Raw genomic sequence first — 25996 nt, 5'->3', positions numbered from 1 at the left:
CAAGTCAAGCCTTTCCTCTACACCAACACCTATACCATCCTATCTTTTTTCATGAAAGGTATAGAGAAAGAGTTTGAGTTGTCTGCATCACTTAATAATTTTATAATGGTTGTATATAATATTTTGTAAGGAGTTATGCATATAATAAAAAACAATAGAAAATCTATCTCTTTTTTTATAGCTGGTTGCAGTGAAAAAGGGCAAAAGCATTAAAACTTAACACGATCAAAAGGCATCCTATACCATTTCATTTATCATCTCTCTTCTCAATTCCATACCCTTTTCTCGATGGGTAACAAAAGCTCCAAATTTTAAAGGAATTCATAATGCTCTTCTAAACCTAAACCAAAACAAAAGCTTCAAATTTTAAACGAACTTACGATCTGTTGGAAACCACCGTGTGAGCGCCGTCGTTCAGTGGCGTTCAACTTCGACACAATAGTATTACCATCGCTGAGTAGGAGATGATTACAAAATCCTGTAACTAAATTATAAAGAAAAATTAAATAACAAACAGCAAACAACTATGGCATAAAAAGGATGAAAATGCACAAATGCAAAGCCCTCGTCTTCAGTAATTACACACCTTAACCCCCAACAACATAAATCTACAAACATAAATAAAAAACTTTCTTAAACAACCCTACAACCAGGAAAGATTGGTGTTTACAAAACCATCTGAAAGACCCATTCTTCATATCAAAATCATCATTATCATCATCATCATCATACTCAGTATATCCCACCAATAGCAAAGCTAAGGTAGGGTCTGAGGAGGATAAGATATAGACAGCCTTACCTCTACCCCATATGAATAGAGAGGTTGCTTCCAGTGAGACCCCCGGCTCGGTAGTGGTTTTGCATCAAGCCTTGGACATAAAGCACATAACACTCAACAATTGGGACAAAAGCCGATTAGTGCATGTACCCCCATTGTCTTTCGGCAATCAACGTCACCACATGATGCATGATTAACCGTCCCTCGCTTTTTAACGTTATTTTCGCGAAATTAGTAAAATAACGTTAAAATTAGTGCACTTTCACTTTTGCCCCCCATGGGCCTACACATATATACATTATATGCGCATACCGTAAGCGGGGCATTTAAAAAGGTATGGTTCAAACAAACAATTTAAAATCATCAACAGAATTGATCTGGTTCGCCACTAAACAGTTCATCAACAAAAGAAAACATTATTTTAACATTTCTTATACCTCTAATTTATGAATTCCAATATAGGAACATGATTGGTTTAAAAAAAATATAAAAAGAACATGATTGGTTCAAAAATAATATCAAAAGAACATGATTGGTTCAAAAATAATATCAAAAGAACATGATTGGTTCAAAACTAATATAAATATTAACTTGATTGGTTCAAAAATAACATTCATCAATCATCAGCATAAAGTCGTAAACTTGATTCATTATCATAAATAAAGAAAATAAATCAATTAGTAACCTGTTACTATTAACCCTAGACATCATTATATAACAAATATAACACTATACATCTATCATAGACATGCTATCAGACACCCTATAGTGTTATATTTGTTATATAATGATATATAGTGTTACATAGTGTTATATGGTATTATATGGTGTTACATATTGTTATACGGTGTTTATATGGTGTTATATAGTATTATATATAGTGTTATAATACACTTCTTACACTTCTCACGCTTTGAGCACTTTTTACAGGATCCTCTACCATAAAATATATGAAAGTACAAAAATCTTAAAGTAAAACAAAAACAAACAAACATAAACGAACGCAAATGAACGAATGTTCACGAACACAATTGAACAAACGAGATCTTTGTTCATGTTTGTTCATTTAACTAATTGAAACGAAATTTCTTGTTCATGTATGTTCGTTTATTAAACGAACAAACGTAAACGATCTTCCCACCAAACGGTTCACGATCTGTTCGTTGAACGTTTACAACCCTACCCGTGAAGCTTAGTTTAGGTCAAATTGTGTTATAATAATAAATTGGTGGGTTGATTTGGGTCTATTGTAATCTTTGTTGGGTTAAAATGGCCAAAAATAATAAAGACATGCACAATATGTCGACAAACACATGATCTTCATGTTTTCCGAGTTACATACACAAACACGTTTTCCGAATTAAACACACAAAAATGTGTTCAAACTGTTTGTTTATTAGTCCGTTTGATAAATTCGTTGGTTGATTTGAGTTTATTGTAATCTTTGATGGGTGTTGTTGAAGAATCTGAAATGCTTTAATCTCCATATGAAATCACGTTCTCGTCAGGTAACAACATCCTTGTTCACTAGGGGTGAGCAAAAAACCGAAATAACCGAACCGTAACCGAAATAACCAAAAAATCCGGACCGAAAAAACCGAACCGAAACAAAAACCGACGGTTCGGTTTTCGGATTTTTAATAGCCGAAAATTTCGGTTCGGTTTTCGGATAATCATTTTCAATAACTGAAAATAACCGAACCGAACCGATAAGTTTTAATAGTATACCAAATCTATATATTTTTATGTTTAAGTGTTTACCCATGCTAATAAGAATTATTAATTTTATTCTTCTTTATTAAATATTTATAATAAGAACATTACCATGTTTATTTATCATTAAAATTATCCATTGTTTACAAGAACTAACAAAGTTTAATATAAAAATTAAATGGTTTTCAAAGTATTATAAAAGAAAACGTTTTTTTGATTAGGTTTATGTGAATAAAATTAATATAAAAGACTAAATATATTAACTTAAATGTAAACATTTAAGAAAGATTCTTAAACTTTGAATTATCCGTTTAAGTTTTGAATCTTACATAATTTGTTTTAAAAACCGAAAAACCGAACCGAACCGTTGCTAAAACCGAAATAACCGAAACCGAAAGGTTTTTAAAACCAAAATCCAAACTTTCGGTTACGGTTTTGATTTTACCAAAAAACCGAACCGAACCGTGCACACCCCTGTTGCTCCCCAACTGTTTGTTGAATTGCCTGAACGAAACTCAACTGTTTTTTCTTCTTTTTTACTACAAGAAATCAAGAAGATTACAACCTGATCTGCAACCAACCACCATGGAGACCACCGTTCGCCGGCACCGGAGAATAATAATGCTTCCATTTCCATTTCAAGGCCACATAAACCCAATGCTTCAGCTTGCAAATCTACTATACTCCAAAGGCTTCAGTATCACCATCCTTCACACCAACTTTAACGCACCCAGAATCTCAAACTACCCTCACTTCACTTTCAAATCCATCCTTGACAATGATCCTGAAAAAAGACGGTTTGAGTTGGCCGAATTTTCGAAGGATTTCATCCACAATCAGGACGGTGGAGACGCATTGCTTCATGAACTCGGACTGTTGGTAGCTTCGGGACTAGACGAGAACGAGCGGGTGTCGTGTTTGATCACCGATTCGTATTGGCACTTCGCGCAAACGGTTGCGGATCGCCTTAACCTCCCCAGGCTTGTTTTGAGGACAATGGGCTTGTTTTGTACTACTGTTTATTCTTCGATACCGCTTCTTGATGCTCGTGGGTACTTCACACTTGACGATAGCCGTAAGCGCACTCGTTGTTAAATTTTTCTTTGATTTAAGGTTGTTTGTCGGGTGGTTAGTAGCGGTGTGAATTTCTGACACAAAATTCACGGGTTTCGGTTTAGTCTAAATGGGTTCGAGTCAATTTCAGGTTGAGTATGTGAACCCGTTTAGCTAAACGGGTCGGGTTTGGGTCAACCCGGTCAGGTTAGCGGGTTGACCCGTTTAACCCTTTTATATTGTATTATATTTTTTTTTTACAATATGTTTTATGTTATAAATTAAACTGAGTGTGTCTTTTATGCCATAGTTATAACTTAAGAAGAGAAATTGATATAAGATTTTATAATTTAAATGTAATGAGATTATATAAATTTGTGTTTTCTTTCGTAAATTTTAATTTTAATACATTAATTTGCAGAAAAATAAAAAAAGTTCGGGTTGAACAACCCGCGGATATTTGGTTCGGGGTTCATATGTATGACACTATTTTCATGTTCGGGTTCGGGTTTAGGTTCGTCTAAAATTTTCGGGTTCTAAATGGGTCGGGTTGGTGGGTTTAACCCGACCCAAACCCGGAAATTTTAGACGAACACGGAAATCGTGTCATACATAAAAACCCAAACACGACCCAAATATTCGCAGGTTGACCCGAACACAACCCGTTCAACCCGAATTTTTAAATTTTTATTTCGCAAATTAATATACTAAAATTAAAATTTACGAAAGAAAACACAAATGATATAATATAATTACATTTAAATTATATAATCTTATGTGAATTTCTCTTTTAAGTTATAGAGTTAATTACACAAATGGGTCATGTGGTTTATAACTAATTTCGCCTTTGAGTACTAACTTTTTATTTTAACCGATTTAGGTTCTATGGTTTCAATTGTGTAACACCTTTGGGTACTAACACCAAAATTAGTTAATTAATGACTAAAATACCCTTGCATTTTTTTAAGTTATCAATGTAACACATTTGGGTACTAACACCTAATTTTATTTAAGTTTAAATCAATTTTACAAAATCTATTTTTTTTTATTTTCATCTTTTTATTATATCTCTTAATTAATATAAAGTCTATTTATTTTTTTTATTTTCATATTTTTATTAAATTTCTTATTTAACATAAAATCTACCTGTTACACCAGTATTTTTTTTTAAATCGAATTTTTAAATAAAATCTACTAGCTATATAGTTTTATGTAAATTAAATTTCTTACTAGTTTTAAATAATGTAAACCTAACTCGTTTTGAATTTTGGATATATATGATTGATAATAATAATAATAATAACAAAATATCTTTCATGTAAAAAAATTAAGCCATTTTTAACTCGTTTTTTGTTCATTTACATTTTACTATTTTAGAAAGATATTTAATTTACATAAAACCTACTAGTTGCACCAGTAAAATCTACTAGCTATATAGTTTTATGTAAATTAAATATCTATTTTACAAAAAAAAAACGAGTTAAAAAAAGGCTTAAAATTTTTTAGTTTTATCTAAAATACCTAGCTATATAGTTTTATCTAAAATACCTAGCTATTAGTCTTATGTAAATTAAATATTTTTCTAAAATAGTAAAATGTAAATGAACAAAAAAACGTGTTAAAAAAAGGCTTAAATTTTTTTACATGAAAAATATTTATTATTATCAATCATTTCAATCCAAAATTGAAAACGAAAATTTAATTTACATAACAGTATATAGCTAGTAGATTTTATTTAAAAAATCTATTTAAAAAAAATACTGGTGTAACAAGTAGATTTTATGTTAAATAAGAAATTTAATAAAAATATGAAAAAAATAGAGTTTATGTTAATTAAGAGATATAATAAAATAATGAAAATAAAAAAATAAATAGATTTTGTAAAATTGATTTAAACTTAAATAAAATTAGGTGTTAGTACCCAAATGTGTTACATTGATAAACTTAAAAAATGCAAGGGTATTTTAGTCATTAAGTAACTAATTTTGGTGTTAGTACCCAAAGGTGTTACAAAATTGAAACCATAGAACCTAAACCTGTTAAAAAAATAAGTTAGTACCCAAAGGCGAAATTATGTATAAACCACAGGACCCATTTGTGTAATTAACTCTAAGTTATAATTAGGCCATAAAAGATACACCCGGTTTTAATTTATGACATAAAACCATATTGTACAATAATATAATATGATATAAATGGGTTAGACCGGTCAACCCGCTAACCCGACCGGGCTGACCTGAACCCAGCCCATTCAGCTAAACATGTTCGCGGGTTCAACTTGAATCTAACCCGAACTCGTTTAGATTAAACCTAAACCCGCGAATTTCGTGTCAGGTTCTGATCGAGTTAGAAATTCACACCTCTATAGGTGGTTTATCCTTGACAACGATCCTGAACCACCTAAAAGACCAAAACAGTCGCTCATAACTAGTCACCTTTTTTTATCATGAACATTTAGCTTTTAAATTTGATGGTTTCAAGATTTGGAAGAACGAGTGGCGGAGTTTCCTTTACTAAAAGTGAAAGACATTAAAAAGATTGGCATAGAGAGCGGTGAAGTCGGGTACGCGGTGTTAATTCGTCACATGGTGAAACAAACGAAAGCAGCGTCAGGAGTCATCTGGAACTCGTTCAAAGAGCTCGAAGAACCCATGCTCGAAAGGATTTCAAGAGACTTCCCTGGACCACATTTCCTTATCCCATTCCCGAAGTATTACACAGCTTCGTCGAGCAGCTTACTAGAACAAGATCGAACCATTTTTCCTTGGTTAGACCAGCAACCGGCTAAGTCTGTGGTGTATGTTAGTTTCGGTAGCCTTAGTCAAGTGGATGAGAAACAGTTTTTGGAAATAGGTCATGGGTTGGTCAATAGCAAACAACGTTTTTTATGGGTGGTCCGAGATGGGTTCGTTGAGGATTTAACATGGTTTGAATCATTGCCCGTTGGTTTCCCGGGTGAAAGGGGGCGAGTTGCGCAATGGGCTCCTCAGCAAGAAGTGCTAGCTCATGAAGCAACGGGTGCATTTTGGACACATAGCGGATGGAACTCGACAATTGAGAGTGTTTGTGAAGGTGTTCCTATGATTTGTTCAGCTTTTCGGGGTGATCAACCGCTAGATGCAAGATACATGAGTGATGTTTCGGGGGTGGCGGTGTATTTAGAGAATGGGTTGCAAAGAGACGAGATCGCACGTGTCATTAGAAGAATACTGGTGGATGAAGAGGGGAAGGAGATTAGAGAAAGTGCAAAGCTTTTGAAACAAAAGTCAGATCTTTCTGTCATGAAAGGTGGCTCTTCTGATGATTCAGTGGAGTCGCTTGTTGATTATATTTCTTCATTATAAGTTTCTGTATTTAGAAATTTCGCAATGGTGTTATTATTATTATTATTTTTATTATTATTATTATTATTATTATTATTATTATTATTATTATTATTATTATTATTATTATTATTATTATTATTATTATTTCTTGAATGATCATAAATCAAAAAATGGTTAACTATCCCCCTTTCATAATTTAAACAAGGTTTAAACATGTATTGTGATGTGAAGAGTCACTTTATAAACGTTTTATAATGCATCATTTATACAATGTATCGATTGTATCATCCAGGACCAGGACCTGAGCTAGCAGTGGCGGATCTAGAAGATCCGCATAAGGGTAACGTTTCAATAAAAAGGGGATAACGAAATCGAAAAAAGGTCAATTTTTTTCAAAATTTACACTATCGTCGGAGCGTCAAGGGGCAACGGAGGTTACCCCCTTCTATCACTCTAGATCCGCCCCTGTGAGCTAGTGTCCGAACTAGCTGATCATGAAATATATGAACTTTGTGTGATGATAGGAACTTGAAAGTTGAAACCAATGTATTTAACTACAAAAGTCGAAAGTTATATAAAATATATGGTACAATTAACTGTCCAAACCATCATATTTTGAACTTTAGTTTATAGAAAGTGTTTATTTTTGCTTTTAAACCATCATTCTTGCTTATGGCAAGAACAATTCTCCTGAAATCTAATGCAATAATTGGTACATGGAAAATGTTAATTTTTGACCCATTTCATTTTAATATATTTTTAATTGGTTTTGACCCGTTTCATTAATGTTTGGAAAGTTTTTCTATTGAACAAAGTGTGCTGCGAACATGACCAAAATAGCCCCTACACATGGGTTGCACATGCCCACATTTAACTGGGTTGGTAAACGAAGTTAACTAGTATTAAACCCTTCTGTGTTGCGGTTGGGGCATAAAACCGTGATAAATAACACCAATGCCACACTACAGCCAACGACCAATAACATTGAAGTTGCGGCGTCTTAATGCTGAGAAAATAGACCGACATATAAAGCATAGAAAATAATAACTAACTCGTTTTAGGACTCACGCGTTGCGACGAACTTGTTAAACGGGAAAAAAATAGACGACGTAAAGACATTGAACCACACACGTATATTGCGCTATGTTACCTCAGAAAATTTAGAACGAAGCGCATAATAAAACCTAAAAACGTTGAACCACACGCATACATTGTGCCGTGTTAACTCGCAAAATTTAGAACGAAACGAAAATTTTGAAAACTATGAAAAACTTTGTAAAAGATAAAATGTATAGGGAGCAAAGTTGAAAATGAAAAAGTGATTTGGTTAAATTTTAAAATATGTAAAAGTATGAGGTTAAAAGTAGAAAGGTAAAGATTTAAGAAAAAAAACCCAAAAACGGATACAACCCATTAAACATATTACTATACAAGTATTGCACATAACACTTGCCAAACATGAGGTATAACCACACCATACACAAACAAATTGCAAATCAATATCATATAAATTAGATAAACTTTTATCTTAATGAATGTTTTTTAATCACACAACACCATTGAATAAGTATTAAAGACGAATTTAAACTCATAACCTCCAAACCTATGTGTTCCTAAGGTTATGCATTACTACCTCACGCCCCCGTTGAGATGACAATCTTTTGGGATTAGGAGACATGTAACACCGCCCAAAGGGATGTTAAACACTGCGTTAAGGTGGTGGGCGTTCGTAGGGTAACAACTAGGGGTGTTCAAAACTATCCGTATCTGAAAATCCGATCCAAAATATCCGATATCCGAATCTGAAATATCCGGAAATTCGGATATCCGGATTTTTCGGATTCGGATAGTGGTTTTAAATTTTTTCAGATATTTCGGATATCCGAAATATCCGAAAACTAATATTCGGATATCTGAAACTATCCGAAATATCCGGTTCCGAATATGAAAAAATAGTAAAAATTTAAATTTAAATAAAAAGGTAGATTTTCGGATATCCGAAATTCCGAAATTTCGGATACGGATTCGGATAGTGAAATCTGGTATCCGAAAAATCGGATATCCCCGAAAATTTTGGATATCCGAAATTCGGATATCCGATTTTTCGGATATCCAGTTTTGAACACCCCTGGTAACAACATGAAGGGAAGAAAAGAATGTTGGTCCTCTCGTTTTCAACCAAAGAAACATTTTCTTTTAAAAAAAATAATTATATTTAACTAAAGTTTTATTAAGCGGTGAATAGTGAAAACTTGTGAAATCACTACACACTAAAGGGGAAAAGAGTGAGTGAAAACTCATGGCTACGTGACACTGATGTAACCATCACTAGTGCTCTAGTGGTGGTCACAGGTATTTAAGTTCCACCTATGGTGAGCCCGGATAAGTTTTTCACTCCAGGTCTCAAGTTCGAGTCTGGGTAATATGGGTTTCTCATTGATAGGTTTAAATTTGGGATCTATTGTGCGAGTGGACTCTCTAGCGTGGACTCAGTTAAAACAACGTATATCAGACCTCCCGACATTCGCTAATAATTCACACCTTTAAAAAAAACGTGACACTGATTTAGCAATTGGCATGAACTTTATCATAGTGACGGTAAAAATATGAAACGGTAACGCATAACCGGAAGGTCTTGCCTTTCGACGGGCCACCCCATTGCTATTTATATTTTTATGTTGTTTTTATAAATATATTTTCATGTTAAATTATATATTTTGATCCGTTATAAAAACTTTCTTTATCGTTTGTCAATTGGTAAAACAAATTTGTTAAACGAGATTTTGCTAAAACCCACTGATGAATCTCCCGCGTCTGCTCAATTGAGCCCTAGAAAAACCCCAATCAAGATTCACCCCCAATTCTTCCGATCACTCTTCTGCAATCATCAATTTCTTCATTGATTGAAGCTAACGTCCTACAGGTACTGTTTGATCACCTCATTCTCTCTCAATTTCGCACCTTTTGTGTATCTTGTTCCTTCTTTTATATAATCTTGAACTATTATACTTACGTTCTTGAAATTGAATGTTAATTCGATCGAATTTCAATATAGGGTTTGTAATTTTGTTGTGTGATTTAGCTAATTGGCATATGGGTCAGGTCTTTAAGACCTGATTAATAGATGTTAGTTAGTTCTTGACTTTAGATGTTATATTATTCAATTTAGGTTTTTTTTTTTTTTTTTTTTTTTTTTTTTTTTTTTTTGAAGATGCATAATTTTTGTATTGTGGGTAGTGCCCTGTGTTCTTGAATCAAAGGGGTAATTGTTTTTTTTTTTTTAATTTGATTATTTCGGATTAATTAAACGTTGTTTTTGATCTTTCTTGAAAGGGGTATATTACGATATTCATTTCTGTATATATAGTCTAAAGTTGCTGTAGATAATGTTCTTGGTAACACTTTTCGAAGGAATGTAGTTTGATTACTGTAGAGTTGGAAATGTAAAAAGAAGTTTGATGATGACAAGATGTTGTGTTACGTGTTTTGACGGGTAGATGACAAGATGTTGCGTTCTCGGGTACTCCGAATCGGGTATGGTTACCGATTTGGGAACACCGCCGCCACCTATTTTGAGTAGGCCAATTCCGTGAGTGTTTACCGAATAGGGAAGAGGAGAGAGATAGAGCGAGACATAGAGAGTAGAGAGAGAGAATAGAGTAAAAGGGGGGGGGGGGGCATGGTTTAAGGTAGTTGAGGGTAAAAATGAGATGGCAGTGCAGGATTGGTGGAATCCAGGGTAGTCTTATTGAGCACCCCTCCCACCCTTATATTTAGATAGCTTATGAGGGATTTCGAATTTATGTATGTGTATGTGTGTTTACTTGACTTGTTGATATGCCATTTGTAGAGCTAGGCCATGTAACACATACTAACCCATATATCATGTTGTTCCTTACCATCCAAGAAGATCTAGGCAAAATGTGGGTTTCCTTGGGTATAAATCTACTTTCATTGGTGTCGCTTTCTATAATTCCTCAACTCTTAGCTAGTCAACTAAGCAGTCAATAGTGGTTAGCGGACCTCAGGGTGTGTAGCGGTCCAAATAGCGGTGGCCTATAGCGGTTCCGCTATTAGCGGCGCTAAATACCGCTATAGCGGTGCTATAGCGGTTATAGCAGTAACGGTGTTTGATTGTGTTAATTCTTAAATTAAATACTTCAAAGTTACTATTAGTATTTGATTTACAACAGGTTTTTGATAATGGAATGATATTACTATGAATTTTGATATTACTATTAATATTTTTCAATGATATATATATATATATATATATATATATAAATACATAAATTATGCATGGTATAAAAATTTCCGCTATATCACCGCTATACCACCGCTATAACCTATATATCAGATAGCGGACCTTGACCGCTATTCGATTTTGGACCGCTTTAACTGCATAGCTAGTCAATAATATAGACCTGCTTTTATTTGGTATATTTTTGCTAAAATTCTTCAACTTTTGTATACTCAGTTTAATCCTCTTTGTTGGCTACTCAATTCATTTATTCTGTGTTTTCCGATGCTAGTCGATCCATTTCTAGGAATATTATTTGAGTTACTAAGATAAGCTATTAGCTGGTCTTCGGTTTTGACCATCGTGAGTCTATTTGAGTAGACGATAAATTTATTTCTTTGCCAATAAATTATAGTTCTTTTGAAAACTACGTTGTTTTGATTATAAATCCTAAAAAGTGAAACTAAAACATACCGTTTTATATCTTCCTTTTTCCTATGACGATGAAGTTCTAAAAATCCCTATTTAATCAATTGCATGTTCCTCGAACCTATAAATCAATGAATCTTAAGCAAAATCAAATTAAGTGAAACGAAAAAAAAAAAGAAATAAATAGAATATCAAATCTTAGACTACCAAAATCTGAAATTAAATCCCCAAATTAAACTGAAAATTGTTTTTTTTTTTTTTAAACCCTAATGAGGCTACACAATTTATATATATCCATGGGCGTAGCTTTGAAGGGGCCCGTAGGGGCGCCCGACCCCCCGAACTTTTCGCTCAGTAGTGTTATGTATGTACGTTTCGTATAGAATTTTTTAGATATATACGTTTTCGACCCCCCGGTTTTGTAATTTTTAAGGTACAATTTTAGGTCCGGTGACTTCCGACCCCCCGGTCGGAAATCTCAAGCTTCGCCACTGTATATATCATTTCACAACTGCATTAACTCCAATTCTCCATGACATCTTTTATTTATTCAGGAGTTTAAAAAATTCAGTTCAAATGTACGCATTCCACTATAGGCATAGTATGGCTAGAAAATTGAAATATATTTCTTCGAGGAACCGAGAAGAAACTTTTACAAAAACAATTATCAGTTTATTTTTGGGATTTAATTTCTGATTTAGATAGTCAAGATTTGATCTTCTGTGTGTTTTGTTTTTCGTTTCATTTGATTTTTATTAGTTCCTTTGTTTTGACTTTCGATGAAAATTAATTAACTTTTAAGTTCAGAGATGTATTTGATTTAAGCTACTTTTTATTTGTTCTTAGAACTAGAGATTTGTAGAACTTCGTAATCACAGAGAAAAAGAAGAAGTACAATGGTATGCTATATTGTTTTAGTTTAATTTTTTTGGGTTTTAATCAAAACGACGTAGTTTTGAGGGTTTCGCATCTAAGCTTAGGTGTGTGACAGACTGACAGCCTCATGTTCACTTTCCCCATCTAATATATATATATTTATTGTATCATGTTCTGCATAGTTTAAAAAAATACGGTTGAGGCGTGCGCCTGGAGGCGAGGCGGTAAGAAACGTGTATGAGGCACGCCTCATGGGGTTATGTTTGTATGTACGCCTCTAAGGGCCGAGGCGATAAGAAAACGTGTGCCTCAGGGGAGTTATGTGTGTTTTGAGGTTTTAGACTTTCTGTGTCAATTTTATATTTGATGTGTGTTTTTAATGTTTTAGACTTTCTGTGTCAATTTTAACGTTATTTTACTAATTTCGTGAAAATAATGTTAAAAGAGGGGGATGGTTAATCATGCATCATGTGGTGGCGTTAATCATGCATCATGTGGTGGGGTCCACACTTATACAAGTATCTTCATAACTATTAGAGTAAAGTACACAGATGGTCCCTGTGTTTTACCAAAATTTTGGATTTGGTCCCTAGGTTTCCAAAAGTACACAGATGGTCCCTGTCTGTGGGTTGCACTATATAACGCATTTAGTGACCATCCATGTACTTTTGGAACAAGCTGGGGACTAAATGCGTTACAAAGTGCAAACCACAGGGACCATCCGTGTACTTTTGGTTAGTATTTTGATACTGCTTAGTATTTTGATTTTTCACATGCAACCAACTGAAACGTTATTTATAATAAACGAAACAGAATTCAATGAAAACTGGAACGAAAAGGAGCAGGAAAGAGAGCGAAGCCGAACAAGCGTCGAGGAAGAAAAAGAAAGTCGACTGTTTCGCCTCTCTTCACGATGACCTCCTTATAGACATCCTTCAAAAGCTTCCAGCCGATATACTCCGCTACAAAACAAGATTCGTTTGCAAACGGTGGTTCAGTTTGATCACCAACAGGATATTATTCGACCATGCGTCTTTGATTCTCGAGACTTCATATGGAAGCCGCACCGTCCGTCTCTTGGATATAAGCGAAGATAAGCACGGGCTAACGTTGAAAGAACAAAATCTCGAAATACCATATACCGGCCGTATAAAGTCTTGGTGTAACGAATTTCTTCTAATAACCGACCTCTACAAAGAAGGATCGTTGTTCATATACGATATGATACGTAAACAAGGATCGTTTCTTCCCCCATGTTCGACTTCTTGCGGAGGACATTACGGTTGCAAATGCGGAGTCGGTCTTTCGTACGACAAATTTAAGGGAGTATACAAAGTTGTTCACGCGTTTTTGGGCCCGCAAATCCAATGTGAACTTCTTATCTTTAAAGGCGATATTGCTTCTTGCAATTCGTTAAAATGGAAAAAGATTAGCGGGCCGTATTATACGGGTCAACGGCGGTATTATTGGGACGACCCGGTTTCTGTTCAAGGCAGGTACTTTCATTGGGACGTTCATTGTTCGAAGTACTTGGTTTCGATGGATACAGTTAAAGAGCGATTTCGTCAAACGTGCTTGCCCGGATCGGACGTTTTTCCTATGAACAAACGGTATTCTTTGGTTGAAATGGGCGGGTTTCTCTCGCTTCTTCATAAAGTTTCGGAGGATAAAATCAACGTATGGATGCTTAAGGATTATCAAAGGTCAAAGTGGGAGATTTTGCAGTCGATAAACGTTTCAAGCCATGTGTGGTCGAGCATTTATCCGGGTCGGGTTCTTCCTCTTCCGGTTACTTGCGTGAAAGGCAAGAGGTATATCGTTTTTCGGAAACCCGGATCTGAAACCGGTTTATACAGTTATGATTTGGAAAATAAGATCATGAGACGGCTAGATGTTAATATCGCACCTGCGGAACGTTGTGTGGTTCGAACAACGGAAGCTGCAAGTTTTTTTTGAAGTCGGGTCATGACGCAGCGTATACCATAAAGGCGAAACCTATAAAAGAGATTGTTTTAGTCATAGTGTGGACATGTTGTGTGATCGTCGGGTCGTATAATCATCATGTGTGTTTTTTCGTATTTGTACTTGTAGGATTGTCGAGTATCGTGTTGTGAAGGGACGTTATGCTCCCTCGTTTGAACATATAGCGTTATAGTGATATTGATGGTGAAATAGGTTGTGATATAAACGTAAAAAAATATGTTGATCGCGTTACTAATAATAATATGTTAAGCCATCAGTTACCAGTTACCAGTCGTTAAGCCATCAATTACTAGTTGTTAAGCCCCATATACCGTGAGAAGGTTGATCGCGTCGCTTTTCTATACCTAAAACCATGACCACTAATTAGAGATACCCAAAAAACCCGGGTTCCGGACCCGACCCGAAATACCCGAGCTGAACCGGTACCTACCCTACCCGACCTGCGGGTACATACCACTTCCAGACCAGGGTGTAGAAAAAGGAACCAAACCGGAACCACTGGACCAGGTTCCACCTCTACCCGTTTGAAACCCAAAAAAACCCGGTCAAACCGGTCAAATACCCGAACTTAACCGGAACCAGTTACTACCCTACGCGGTTCTTGACTTTGTTGACCAAACCCGGACCCGGTTCCTACCCGGAACAGCCTACACCGTTCCTAAAACATTTAAGCCACTTCAAATTAAACTAGTAACTATCTCTATCAATAGATTTACTTGCAAACTAGCTAATAAGTAGTCCAAACATACTCAGTTAACCATTAATGACAAATCCACATACTATAAGGACTAACACTGCAAATTAATAACCGCCAACGGTTGCTATCATACGCCACACACAGTGTTGTAACTAACTATGCCACTTTCACTCTCTCTCATCACCATCCTCTCTCTCCTCCTTTCCACCGCTACCGCCACCACACTCGGCGTCACCTACACCGCCACCTCCGACGCACCACCACCGGAACAACTCATCGCCACCTTCCTCTCTCTCAAAATCACCGCCGTACGCCTCCCAAACCCTAACCCTAACCTCATCCGCGCCTTCACCTACACCAACATCTCCCTCTTCCTCACCATACCTAACTCCGTCATCCCCGCCATCTCCGGCAACCGCTCCGCCGCTGACCTCTGGCTTTTCGCACACGTCATCCCGTTCTATCCTCGCGCTCGCATCACCGCCATCTCCGTCGGAACTGATGTTTTCTCTCAAGGTGACGTCACTGTTACCGATCTTCTCGTTCCGGCGGTTCGCAACGTTAAACTCTCACTCACCGACATTGGAATTACAGAAATCACTGTTTCAACCACGCTGTCGTTTGTTAACGTGATAACGACGTCGTTTCCGCCTTCTTCCGCTCGGTTTCTAGAGCCTGTTAACACTTTAGTTATCAGACCGTTACTAGATCTGTTAGCCGAAACAAATTCATCATTCTTCGTGAGTTTAGATTCATACTCTGTTTACAAATTACGTCCGGAGATTCCGATCGGTTTCGCTCTGTTTCAACAGCACGCATTTAACTTCCGTGAGGATACCGTCACCGGAGTTAGGTACAGTCTATGCAGTTAATATTGCCAATATATCGGTGATATATCAGGTATCGGTCCGCTGGTGAGATATCGGTGCAAATATCGATATTATCGGCGATATTTACCGATATGTCTCCGATTTTCCCCATATAAGTGCCTTTCTTGTTAGTTCTACCATTCGTCTTTCTTCTTGCTGTTGCTATTAGTGTTTTAAGTCTTAATCAGTTCCTATTTGCTACAATCATTAGTGTTTTGCAAGTTACAAAAGGTTAATTTGTTAATGGTAGAAGAGTATACTGAATTGTTAGTGTGTTAAATTGTTATATATATAAGTTCAGCATGATATTAAAACTACCGATAGCCCACCGCGATTACCGATATCTGATTTTTTTACCGCATTAACTGCTTACAGTACAGTAAAGTAAAACATTGTTAAGTGCATAGTTGTCAATGACGATCACTATGGTCGCTATAGCGAATAACGTGGCGTATAGGTCCATGCTCGCTATATGGTCTGTAGCGATAGATAGCGGCCTTTAATTAATATAAATAGCAATTACATATAGCTATAAAATAGCTGGATTTTAGGTTTTTGTTAAATATACTTGTATACCAGGGTATTCTGATATAATATACATATGAAAGAAATTTTAAATTATTTTTCTAGCGTATCGCTATTTATAAAACAGCCCCGCTATTTATCGCTATGTAGCATATAGTTATCTCATCGCTATTTGTCGCTATTCGCCATCAACAAGTATGGTTAAGTGTGTAATTGTGATATTGTATTAAATGGTGTAAACAATTAGGGCCACAACATATTTACACACTGTAACTAACGAACGATAATTACATTGTGGCTAATAGGTACCGGAACCTGTTTGATATAATGTTAGATGCGGTCATTGTGGCGATGGCGGTGGCCGGACACGAGAATATTCCGGTGGTGGTGGCGGAGACAGGATGGCCGTGTTATGATTCGAATAATGAAGTTGAGGCGCGTGAAGTTTACGCGAAAATGTACTTGCAAGGTTTGGTTAATCATGTACGGTCCGGGAAAGGGACGCCGTTGAAGCGAGAAGGTGCGACGGAGGTTTATGTTTACGAGTTGTTCGATAGGAATGATACTGGAAGTGAGAGTTTGGGGTGGCAGAATTGGGGGTTTTGTTATTTGAATATGAGTTTGAAGTTTGATATTGATTTCAGCAATGGTGGTGGGTCAATGTTAATGGAAGAAGGTGTTAAAATGGTTACCATGTGCCTAATGATACTGGTATTGTATACTTTTTAGTTCTTTATTCCTGGTAGTGTAAATAGGTTTTGATGCACATAAACAGGAATAGATAATGAGGCTGATGGTAGTATATTTTACCCATTTTTACACTAAAAGTAGTTCTCAGTTTAGACACTGTTGACTTTTTTCACTTTTGACTACTACATGTTGACTTATTTTGACTCATAAATTTGATTCCTTTGATACCAGTAAATGTTGCAATTATAGATTTAGTTCTCAGTTTACTAGTTTTGCCATTGTTGACTTTTTTTCACTTTTGACTACCGCATGTTGACTTATTTTGACTCCACTTGTTAACTTAATGTTATTGTTATTGTTATTGGAAAAGTGAACTTCGTTAGAAACAATGCCAAACCCCAAACCGAGGCGGCCCAAAAACAAACAGGATTACATAATTACAAATTTACGTCAATCACTCCATGACACCCTATTCTTTTTGTTTCTACCTAACGACTTGATTTCGATAATAATCTCTTCAATCTTGACTGGCTTGTGCTCGAAAATAGCCTTATTTCTTGCTCTCCAAATGCTCCAACATCCAATCCTGATGATCCCTTTTAGAATTTCCTTCTCTTCGCCCTTTAACCCCACATGATCGTGACATTCCAAAAGATCTCTAACAGAGAATACAACTGGAGAGGGTATTCTACACCACCTACAAATATTCGCCCAAACCACTGTAGAAATGAAACATGAAGTAAATAAGTGTTCTGTCGATGTCGCGATTCTGTCTATTTCGACCCTCCAAATCATAATGTTAACTTTGCTTGATATCCACTTGCACCCCTCCAGAATGTAGACGTGACCCTCACCAAGTTTTTATCCAGCAAACGTTTGACCGAGCCCACCGAGAATTCTTCATCCGCCGCCCCAATCCAAGCCCAATAGTCTCTCATGTGATTCAACCTGAAATGAAATAAGACACTACATAAACCTATTAATTCCTCAACTTCAACTCCAGCCAATTTGGGTCTTTTTCACCGCCAGTTATACACTCCGAGCCGCTACTATTTAGAAAGATCCTATCTTTAACTTTCGCTTTTTTTTTCTTTCTCGAGACTAAATAAATTCGGGAATTTATCTCTAAACGGTTCATTGCTCATCCATGGATCCAACCAGAAGGATGTATCTTCACCATTCCCAACCTTCCCTTTGAAAAAACACCTCAGCGGGGTTCCTTCGATCGATGTTTTTGATAAAACTTTTGAAATATTACACCACACACCTCCCATAGTCTTTTTAGCTGGAATAAAATCCCAACTTAACCTCGTAGTATGTATAGCATCGATGACCCTAGTTCAAAGTTCATCTTTATCCACCTTAAAGCGTCATCCCAACTTAGCTAAAAGAGAAATATTTATGTTTTTCAGCCTACGAAACCCGAGACCACCAATATCTTTAGGAGTAGACACCCTCTCCCAAGCCACCCAGTGAAGTTTCTTAACCGTGTTGTTTCCACCCCATAAAAATCTCCTAATCTTAGTTTCCAAATCATTAATCACTTGAAACGGAGCTTTATATAGCGAGAAATAATAATTTGGTAAGCTTTCGAGAACAGATTTAATTAAAGTAACCCTTCCTCCTATAGATAACATCGATGCCTTCCATACCGATAGTCTATTGTCAAAGATCTCATAAACCAGGCTCCAATTAGCAATCTTATTCATATTCGCCCCAACCGTCCCAGCAAATGTTGCAATCATAATGGCTAACCACTTGCATTTGTTTTATGAACTTTTTATAAAATAATACAAAACGTGTATGAGCTTTCGTGCTTTACTAAGATTAAACAATTGTAGTAACAAAAAAAGGTGTTATAATTCTGCTTCAAATTACAAACAATCATCAAGTCATTAACATGTAGTAGCAAAATGATGAAATCGTCATCACTAAATTTTTGGAAGAAAACGTAGGGATTTCAAGTCTTCTTAACCGATGAAACTTGAACCACGTTATTGAAAGTCGAAACCTACTTCAAACCATATTTACTTTTCTGAAGTCTACACGTATTTATGAGCGTAAACAAGCAAAGGCAAACCTGAGTTCGGCTCATTTGACGAGAGCTCAAGCGAGCCTCGTGGTCGTGAGTCGCTTTTCAAGATTGAGCGGTTGACTAGTTTATTATAGATTAACTATTTAATTATTTTTCTATATACATTTGTTATTATTTTTATCATAATGTAATACCAAGACATTTGTGTCTTAAAATATGGAAATGCTTAACCGCTTTACAGTTTCTTTTTTTTTTTTTTTTTTTTTTGAGCTGGGCCAAGACTTACAATCTTACATCTCGTTATCTGTGTTTGGGTTCAAGCCCATCTATAATATCTATATTCAATTTCCATTAAATATAACAATTTGAGAATCCATGAAAGCGTACTAAAAAAATAATATAGCCCATTCATTTATCTTATCAGTTGAGGATTTACAATTTTTTAGAGTTTAATGCCTGGTTGGTCCTGTGATTTGCAAATATTGCAGACTTGGTCCTAGTGGTTTAATAATTACATACTTGGTCCCAGTAGTTGTATTTTTTGCACTCGTATGGTCCTTATCACTATTGAAATTGGAGATAATTAGAGCCTCCTTAAAAAGTCTGAAATTTTTTTAACGCCTGCTATTGAAATTGGAGATTATAATCATTAGAAACACTGAATTCTGTTTACCGTGTAACCAAACGTGAATACTTTGAGGGGGTTGCGGACTTGCGGTGTTAAATGGGTCATGTTCAGGGGTTGATGGGTCGAATTAGCAACACGATACAGATTTGCGAATCGTATCACACAAATGAACCCGAACACGACTTAGGTTTTCACGGGTTGATATGGACACACGGCAAAATTAATCAACAATTTTATTTTACTTTATTTGTCTGTGTATTAATACTTCAAAATTACAAAACCACGAAAAATACGTGTATAAAATAATTACTTTTAAACTATAAAACTTGTTGTTTAAATATCAATTTTTCTTTTAATTTTAGCATAAACTACCCATTAACTTATGGCATAAAAAACCATATAAACATTGGCGAAGCTTGACCCCCCCCCCCCTCAAAAAATTTTCTATACGAAAGTACTATTCATAACACTACGCATCGAAAAGTTCGGGGGGGGGGGGGGGGCGGGCGCCCCCTCGGAACATAACTAAGCTTCGCCCATGCATATAAAGGAAGTATAAAACTAAACAGGTCTAAAGGTCTATTTAAGAAATCCTCATATCAACCCAAATTCACCTCGCTTAGCTAAACAAGGTCGTGGGTTTAACCCGAACACATTTAGGCTAAACCTAAACCCGAGTTTCATATTAATTTTATGTTGTATATGTATTCATGTCGTGTCAGAAATTCTCACCCTTTAAATTATGATCTTATATCCTCATTTATTTGCTCTTAGGTTCACCCCCTTCTTGATGAAATATCAAGTTTTAATTATTTATTTACTCTTTAGTCATGAGTATCAGAATTCAAAAGTATGGTTGAAAAAATAGAAGATTATAAAAAAGCAAATTACCTGTCACAATGCAATAATGTGCAATCAATCTATATAAGGGGCACCCCTATTATTATGTCCCACGTTCATTTTACACTTTTTACATCTATGCCCCACCTTTTTAATCTGTATTCTTGATCGGACAGATCAACTGTCGTTATCGAAGTTATTTTATATAATTTGTTTGGATTAAGATCATGTTTAATCTTTTATAAAAAAAATGTTATAACTGTTAACCAAATGAAAGATATTATATGAAGTTAGGTTGAAGAATTACAACGGGAAGTTGAATAAATTGCAAAAAAGATTCAAGATTTTACATACCCATTTGAATAATTGTATAGTTTTTGGATATGATGTCTAATTGTGGAGATGGAAAAAGATTCAAGATTTTGCATTTGCAACAATAATACTATTGGCGTATAATATTTAGGGTTTTATTATCGAGCCCACAGGCCAGTTTATCTCTGTATATTGTAACTTGAATGGAATACAATCAGTTCAGTCTTTACCATCTTACAAATACGTTTGAATTGTATGTTATAGTCCAGAGTCGGAGGTCCGGGCATGGTTCCGGCAATGTTGGGTGGTATGCAAGCAAGGTGGAAATGGGATCACGGTGGTGGTGGTGGTGGTTGGCTAGGGGGGGGGGCAGGTGGCGATGGCGGCTAGTGGTGGTGGGTGGTCTAAGACATGTTGAAGAAAAAATGGAATTAAGGGCGTATCAGTAACTTTACACCAAAACTACAGAAAAGTTAATGGTGTTAAGGTTCAGGTATGTAAAGTGTAAAAAGGTCAAACGCCAAAGACGAACAGTGTTAAAGGTGAACGAAACCAATTAGCTCGATGCCATAATGGAGCCCGAGGTTGCACGGGCTACTCTACAGCTTGACATGCAGAGTATAAACTGTTAAACATTTTTCTTAATAAAAGCTTACGCTTAGAAGAGGTTGTGTCGGTAGACGAGCTAAAGCTCGAGTATTTTCGTATATTTTTATTGTCAAATGCGACTCTCATTTAATGTGGGTGACGATTTTGAGACACTAGAGCCAAAAATCGTGTATGCATATGGGTGTCCTATGAATATTGAGTTGTCGGTCCTATAAATAATAAGGGCATTTTCAATAGTATCTAATTAAAAAAACAATAATTAGACCAACTCACTTGAACTAAGACAAAATATATTATAACAATAAACAACTGTCAAGTCCAATAATGAAATAATGAGTCCTATATATACACACGTTATAATTTCTTTTTATATTAGACCATGTAAGAATTTTTTTATCGTTCCTAATATTGTAGGCTCGGGCATCGCCCACATACACAAATCACTCAATGTCACAACTAAAATGTTTATGATTTTGGATCCACTTAGGTTACAGGGTGTGGCTTAACGCCACTCTGCCACCTCACCAATTATAGCGTTCCAGGGCGTCAATCACCATACCACCGCCGTTAAAGGGGGGCACTGTAGCCCTTCCGCCAGCGTGCTAACGGACGTTTTTTGGCTTGATTGAGGCATTTGGTCAAGATAAGGGGGCGCTATGGCATTGAGGGGCTTTAAACCATTGCATACAAGTTAAAGGAAAGGGCTTTAAAGCCCCCTATGTGACGTGGCGTTGAGGTGCCGCTTATGTGACATGATAATGCCCCTAGGGGCTTTATACCACACTCTCTAGCCTTAGAAATACACTAACACGCGAGTTTCTAGTGACTCCTGCTCAGGGGCGCAGGATTTAAGGGGCGGGGAGGGGCGCCCGACCCCCCGAATTTTTCGGCCAGTATTGTTATATATGTACATTTTGTATAGGATTTTGTAGGTATATACCTTTTCGACCCCCGGTTTTATAAAAAAAATTTAGGTATATACGTTTTCGACCCCTCGGTTTTAATTTTTTTATTTATATAGCCCAAATAAAATATTTAATTAGCCAAATATTATAGCCCAAATCATTGTATTTGGTAGAATACTACAATGTATATTATATAACCCAAATCAAATCATTATATAGCCCAACTTAAAAGCCCACCTTATAAAAAAAACCCCAATTTGTTTACTTTGGGACATCAACTAGAAAAACAGAAGCCATAAGCCAGAACTGCAGAAGGGGGGAAAACGCAGGTTCCAAAACTGTTCGACTTCAGCTTCTTGTTCGAGAATAGAAGCCAAAACGTTGCTCGTTGTTGTGGTCTTGTACTATTTAGGGCTGTTTATGTGATTTAGGTTGAAATTAGGGGTGAAATTCGTCCGAATTTTTGCCCTAAACTTGTTGAATCTTTCTGTAACTATGTCTAATTTTATTTGTTTAATCTTATTGTGATTTGATTTAGACAGAAATTAGAGTTTGAAATTTAGGGTGATTTGTTAACTTGTTTTGTTATTAGATTATGCTATGGGGAAGAATAAAATGATAACTTATATTTTAATGTTTGAGAACGTTTTTTATTTCATATTAATGTTTGACCCGACCCGAATCGAATCACTGACGTCCTACCCGAACATACACCTCGAAAGTCGAAACTACGCGACAGAAAAAAAAAATTTAGGTCAGTTAGCTTCCGACCCCTCCGAACTTTTTTTTCAAGCTTCGTCATTGCTACTGCTTGCTTATTTATGGAGTTTTCTTAACGTGTAAGGTTGTAGTATGTGCCAGAAGTATACACACTTCTCTGTACCACACAACTTGAAAGTTGGGTCACTTTCATACTTGAAACCAATGAACGATGACCATACACATGAAGTAAGACTAGGCCTTGACCCTAACATCGACGTCCAATAAGATGATGGGTTCATGACTAGTGGTATTACAAAGGGTTCGACCCTTCAGAACTATGTGGTGTTCTCATGTTGCTCTCTAAGTTTACAGGTGGCTGTTGGGCGATGGTGGAGTGGAGGGAGGATTGATCTAAATGAGGCAATGTTGAGACACCTGAACTGTTTGATGGATTGCCTGAGAAAGTAATGCATAAAAATTTATATCAAAACGTAGATAAATATAAGCACATCGTAAAACCATATTCGTTTTTTAATAAAAGATTACATATTGGAAGTTATAAAAGAAAAACACAAATTTGAATTTGTTAATATCATATCACTTTGTGTAAATAGCAAAAAGTTAGGTGTAAATACTAAATAGTTAGGCATTTAAAGGTCTTGAATTGTTACCTCTAATCAAATGGTTAGTTCTCAAATTTGTTTATTAACGAATGCTACAATCAGGGGCGGATTTAGAGGGGTTTACCTGGTTCCCAGGAACCCAGTCGATTTGGAAAAAAAACGTTTTTTTGTAGTGTAAACCTTGTATGATTTGGAAAAGAACGTTTTTTTTTTTTTGTAGTGTAAACCTTGTATGATTTGGAAAAAGGAACCCAGTAAAAAAAAAACTGGCTGAATCCGCCACTGGCTACAATATCAAGAATAATAAATTATGATACGCGTGTGTGTACCACATTGGTTGATTATACCGATATACTTTGATTACCACAAGCATTAGCAGTTGGTCCAAACACTCAAACAGGCAAAGTTTCTTTGGAGAAGGCCTGTGTTCAAATCTGAATAAGGTGTAATTTAGGTGAAATTTAGCCGTTCAAAAAAAAAGGAAAAAACCTTTGATCTTGTGAAATGCAACATCTATAATATAACTCTAGTCACTTCCATGTTTTGATCACGCCCTCGGCTAATTAACCTTCCATACACTACCTCTCTTTACACGATCGTGAACGAGTTTGTTTGGTTGATACTCACTCTAAAATCGTATGATACACAAAGAAAAGCTTGATATACAAAAATATGTTCATGTATTTCATTGACTCAATAGGTGTATTGTACACTGAACAGACATATGATGAATGTAAAGCTCATGCAGTTATGCGTTACAAATAAGTTTATGCGTTTTGTCACTTTAATTGATATGGATATTATGTTTATACACAATTATAAAGTGAGTACAAAAATTGAATTTGGATCTGACATAGGACATATCAATTATCTATAAAACATAACAGGAAATTTATTGTCATCATGATTCTATGGTTTTTTTTAGAAAAAAAAAAGTTTATTTATCTTTTATATTATCCCTATATTAATTTGTTAAGTTTTCTCCCCCTCACAACAATACTAGTCAATTTTCCTTTGACTTTTGTTGACTTATTTTAATCTTAAATTTTTATTTACTTTTAACCCCTTATTGTTTTAGGAGTTAATATTCACATACCTCTTATATCTCTCTCTCTCTATACATACATAGACATAGAGTTAATTACCCGGATGGTCCCTGTGATTTCATGTTTTTTCACGTTTAGTCACCACTTTTTGGAAATAGCAAGTATGCTCCCTATGGTTTGTCATTTTGTTAGTCAGATAGTCCCCTGACATTCACTCAGGGGACTATCCGAGTAACAAAATGACAAACCATAGGGAGCATACCTGCTATTTCCAAACTAACTGACATCTACTCAGGGGACTATCCGAGTAACAAAATACCAAACCATGAGGAGCATACCTGTTATTTTCAAAAGGTGGGGACTAAACGTGAAACCACAGGGACCATCCGGGCAATTAACTCCATAGATATATATAGAAAGAGTTTTCTACACTTTTAACCTCAATGGTTTTCATCTTTTACACTTTTAACCCTATAGTTTTTATCATTTACATATTTGTCATAAACATTTTCTATTTTTAACACCAACACTTTTCCACTTTCAACTTTGATCCATGTACATTACATTACAAATTTGTCGTTTTACAATTTGTTCTAAATTCTCCGAGTTAACATGCTGCAACGTGCGCGTGTGGTTCAACATTTTTTACGTCTATTTTTTTACAGTTTAACAGCTCCATCAAAACTTGCGGGGTCCTAAGCCGACTTAGTTATTCTTTTCTATGCTTTACTTGGTCAGTCAAATTTTTGCGAGTTAATACGCCGTAACGTGTATGCATGATTTATCATTTTTTACGTTTACTTTTTATTCGGCTTAACATTCCCGCCACAAAACGCTAGTCGTAGATACTAGTTTATATAAAAGGATTCTTTATTTGAAATGTCAAAATGAAAATGGAAAAAAGTGAGTGTTTGGTCAGAGTACGTTACATAAGGATGAACAGAAGCCGATGCGTTTTCGGACAAAAGACTAAAGGGAGTTACCAAATTGACACTAAATTATTGCTTAAATGACATTTTATATCCATAAATTTATCTAAAAGCATGATAAAAAATATATAAAAATCAGGAATAATTTTACATCTAACATATTATTCTATTGAGTGTATCCAGGTGTC

At 35.7% G+C, this 25996-nt stretch overlaps 3 protein-coding genes across 3 annotated transcripts; all 3 read left to right on the top strand.

The window, feature by feature from the left end:
- Positions 1-2137: 2137 nt before the first annotated feature.
- LOC110868921 (UDP-glycosyltransferase 76G1) lies at positions 2138-6957 on the top strand. The gene is made up of 3 exons (XM_022118194.2): positions 2138-2286; positions 3038-3566; positions 6026-6957. Exons 1-3 carry the CDS (start codon positions 2266-2268, stop codon positions 6886-6888), a joined length of 1413 nt encoding a protein of 470 aa, XP_021973886.1. The 5' UTR covers positions 2138-2265; the 3' UTR covers positions 6889-6957.
- A 2498-nt stretch (positions 6958-9455) lies between these two features.
- Positions 9456-14629, top strand: LOC110868920 (putative F-box protein At5g50220). The gene is made up of 2 exons (XM_022118193.2): positions 9456-9793; positions 13229-14629. Exon 2 carries the CDS (start codon positions 13235-13237, stop codon positions 14369-14371), a length of 1137 nt encoding a protein of 378 aa, XP_021973885.1. The 5' UTR covers positions 9456-9793; positions 13229-13234; the 3' UTR covers positions 14372-14629.
- A 527-nt stretch (positions 14630-15156) lies between these two features.
- Positions 15157-17409, top strand: LOC110868919 (glucan endo-1,3-beta-glucosidase 13). Its single transcript, XM_022118192.2, has 2 exons — positions 15157-15948; positions 16795-17409. The coding sequence occupies exons 1-2, from the start codon at positions 15254-15256 to the stop codon at positions 17216-17218; spliced, it is 1119 nt and encodes a 372-aa protein (XP_021973884.1). The 5' UTR covers positions 15157-15253; the 3' UTR covers positions 17219-17409.
- Positions 17410-25996: the final 8587 nt, after the last annotated feature.

The sequence above is a fragment of the Helianthus annuus genome, chromosome 7, assembly GCF_002127325.2.
Source record: "Helianthus annuus cultivar XRQ/B chromosome 7, HanXRQr2.0-SUNRISE, whole genome shotgun sequence".
NCBI lineage: Eukaryota > Viridiplantae > Streptophyta > Magnoliopsida > Asterales > Asteraceae > Helianthus > Helianthus annuus.
The sequence above is the reverse complement of the archived record's forward strand: the minus strand, read 5'-3'. Positions and strand labels throughout refer to the sequence as shown.

Bases quoted from the DNA above. Each gene is read 5' to 3' on its own strand.
- LOC110868921 (XM_022118194.2), top strand. From the start codon at position 2,266: ATGAAATCACGTTCTCGTCAG. The intron at 2,287-3,037 runs GTAACAACATCC...TTTTACTACAAG, and splicing joins TGAAATCACGTTCTCGTCAG to AAATCAAGAAGATTACAACC. The intron at 3,567-6,025 runs GTAAGCGCACTC...GATGGTTTCAAG, and splicing joins CTTCACACTTGACGATAGCC to ATTTGGAAGAACGAGTGGCG.
- LOC110868920 (XM_022118193.2), top strand. From the start codon at position 13,235: ATGAAAACTGGAACGAAAAGGAGCAGGAAAGAGAGCGAAGCCGAACAA.
- LOC110868919 (XM_022118192.2), top strand. From the start codon at position 15,254: ATGCCACTTTCACTCTCTCTCATCACCATCCTCTCTCTCCTCCTTTCC. The intron at 15,949-16,794 runs GTACAGTCTATG...TGTGGCTAATAG, and splicing joins GATACCGTCACCGGAGTTAG to GTACCGGAACCTGTTTGATA.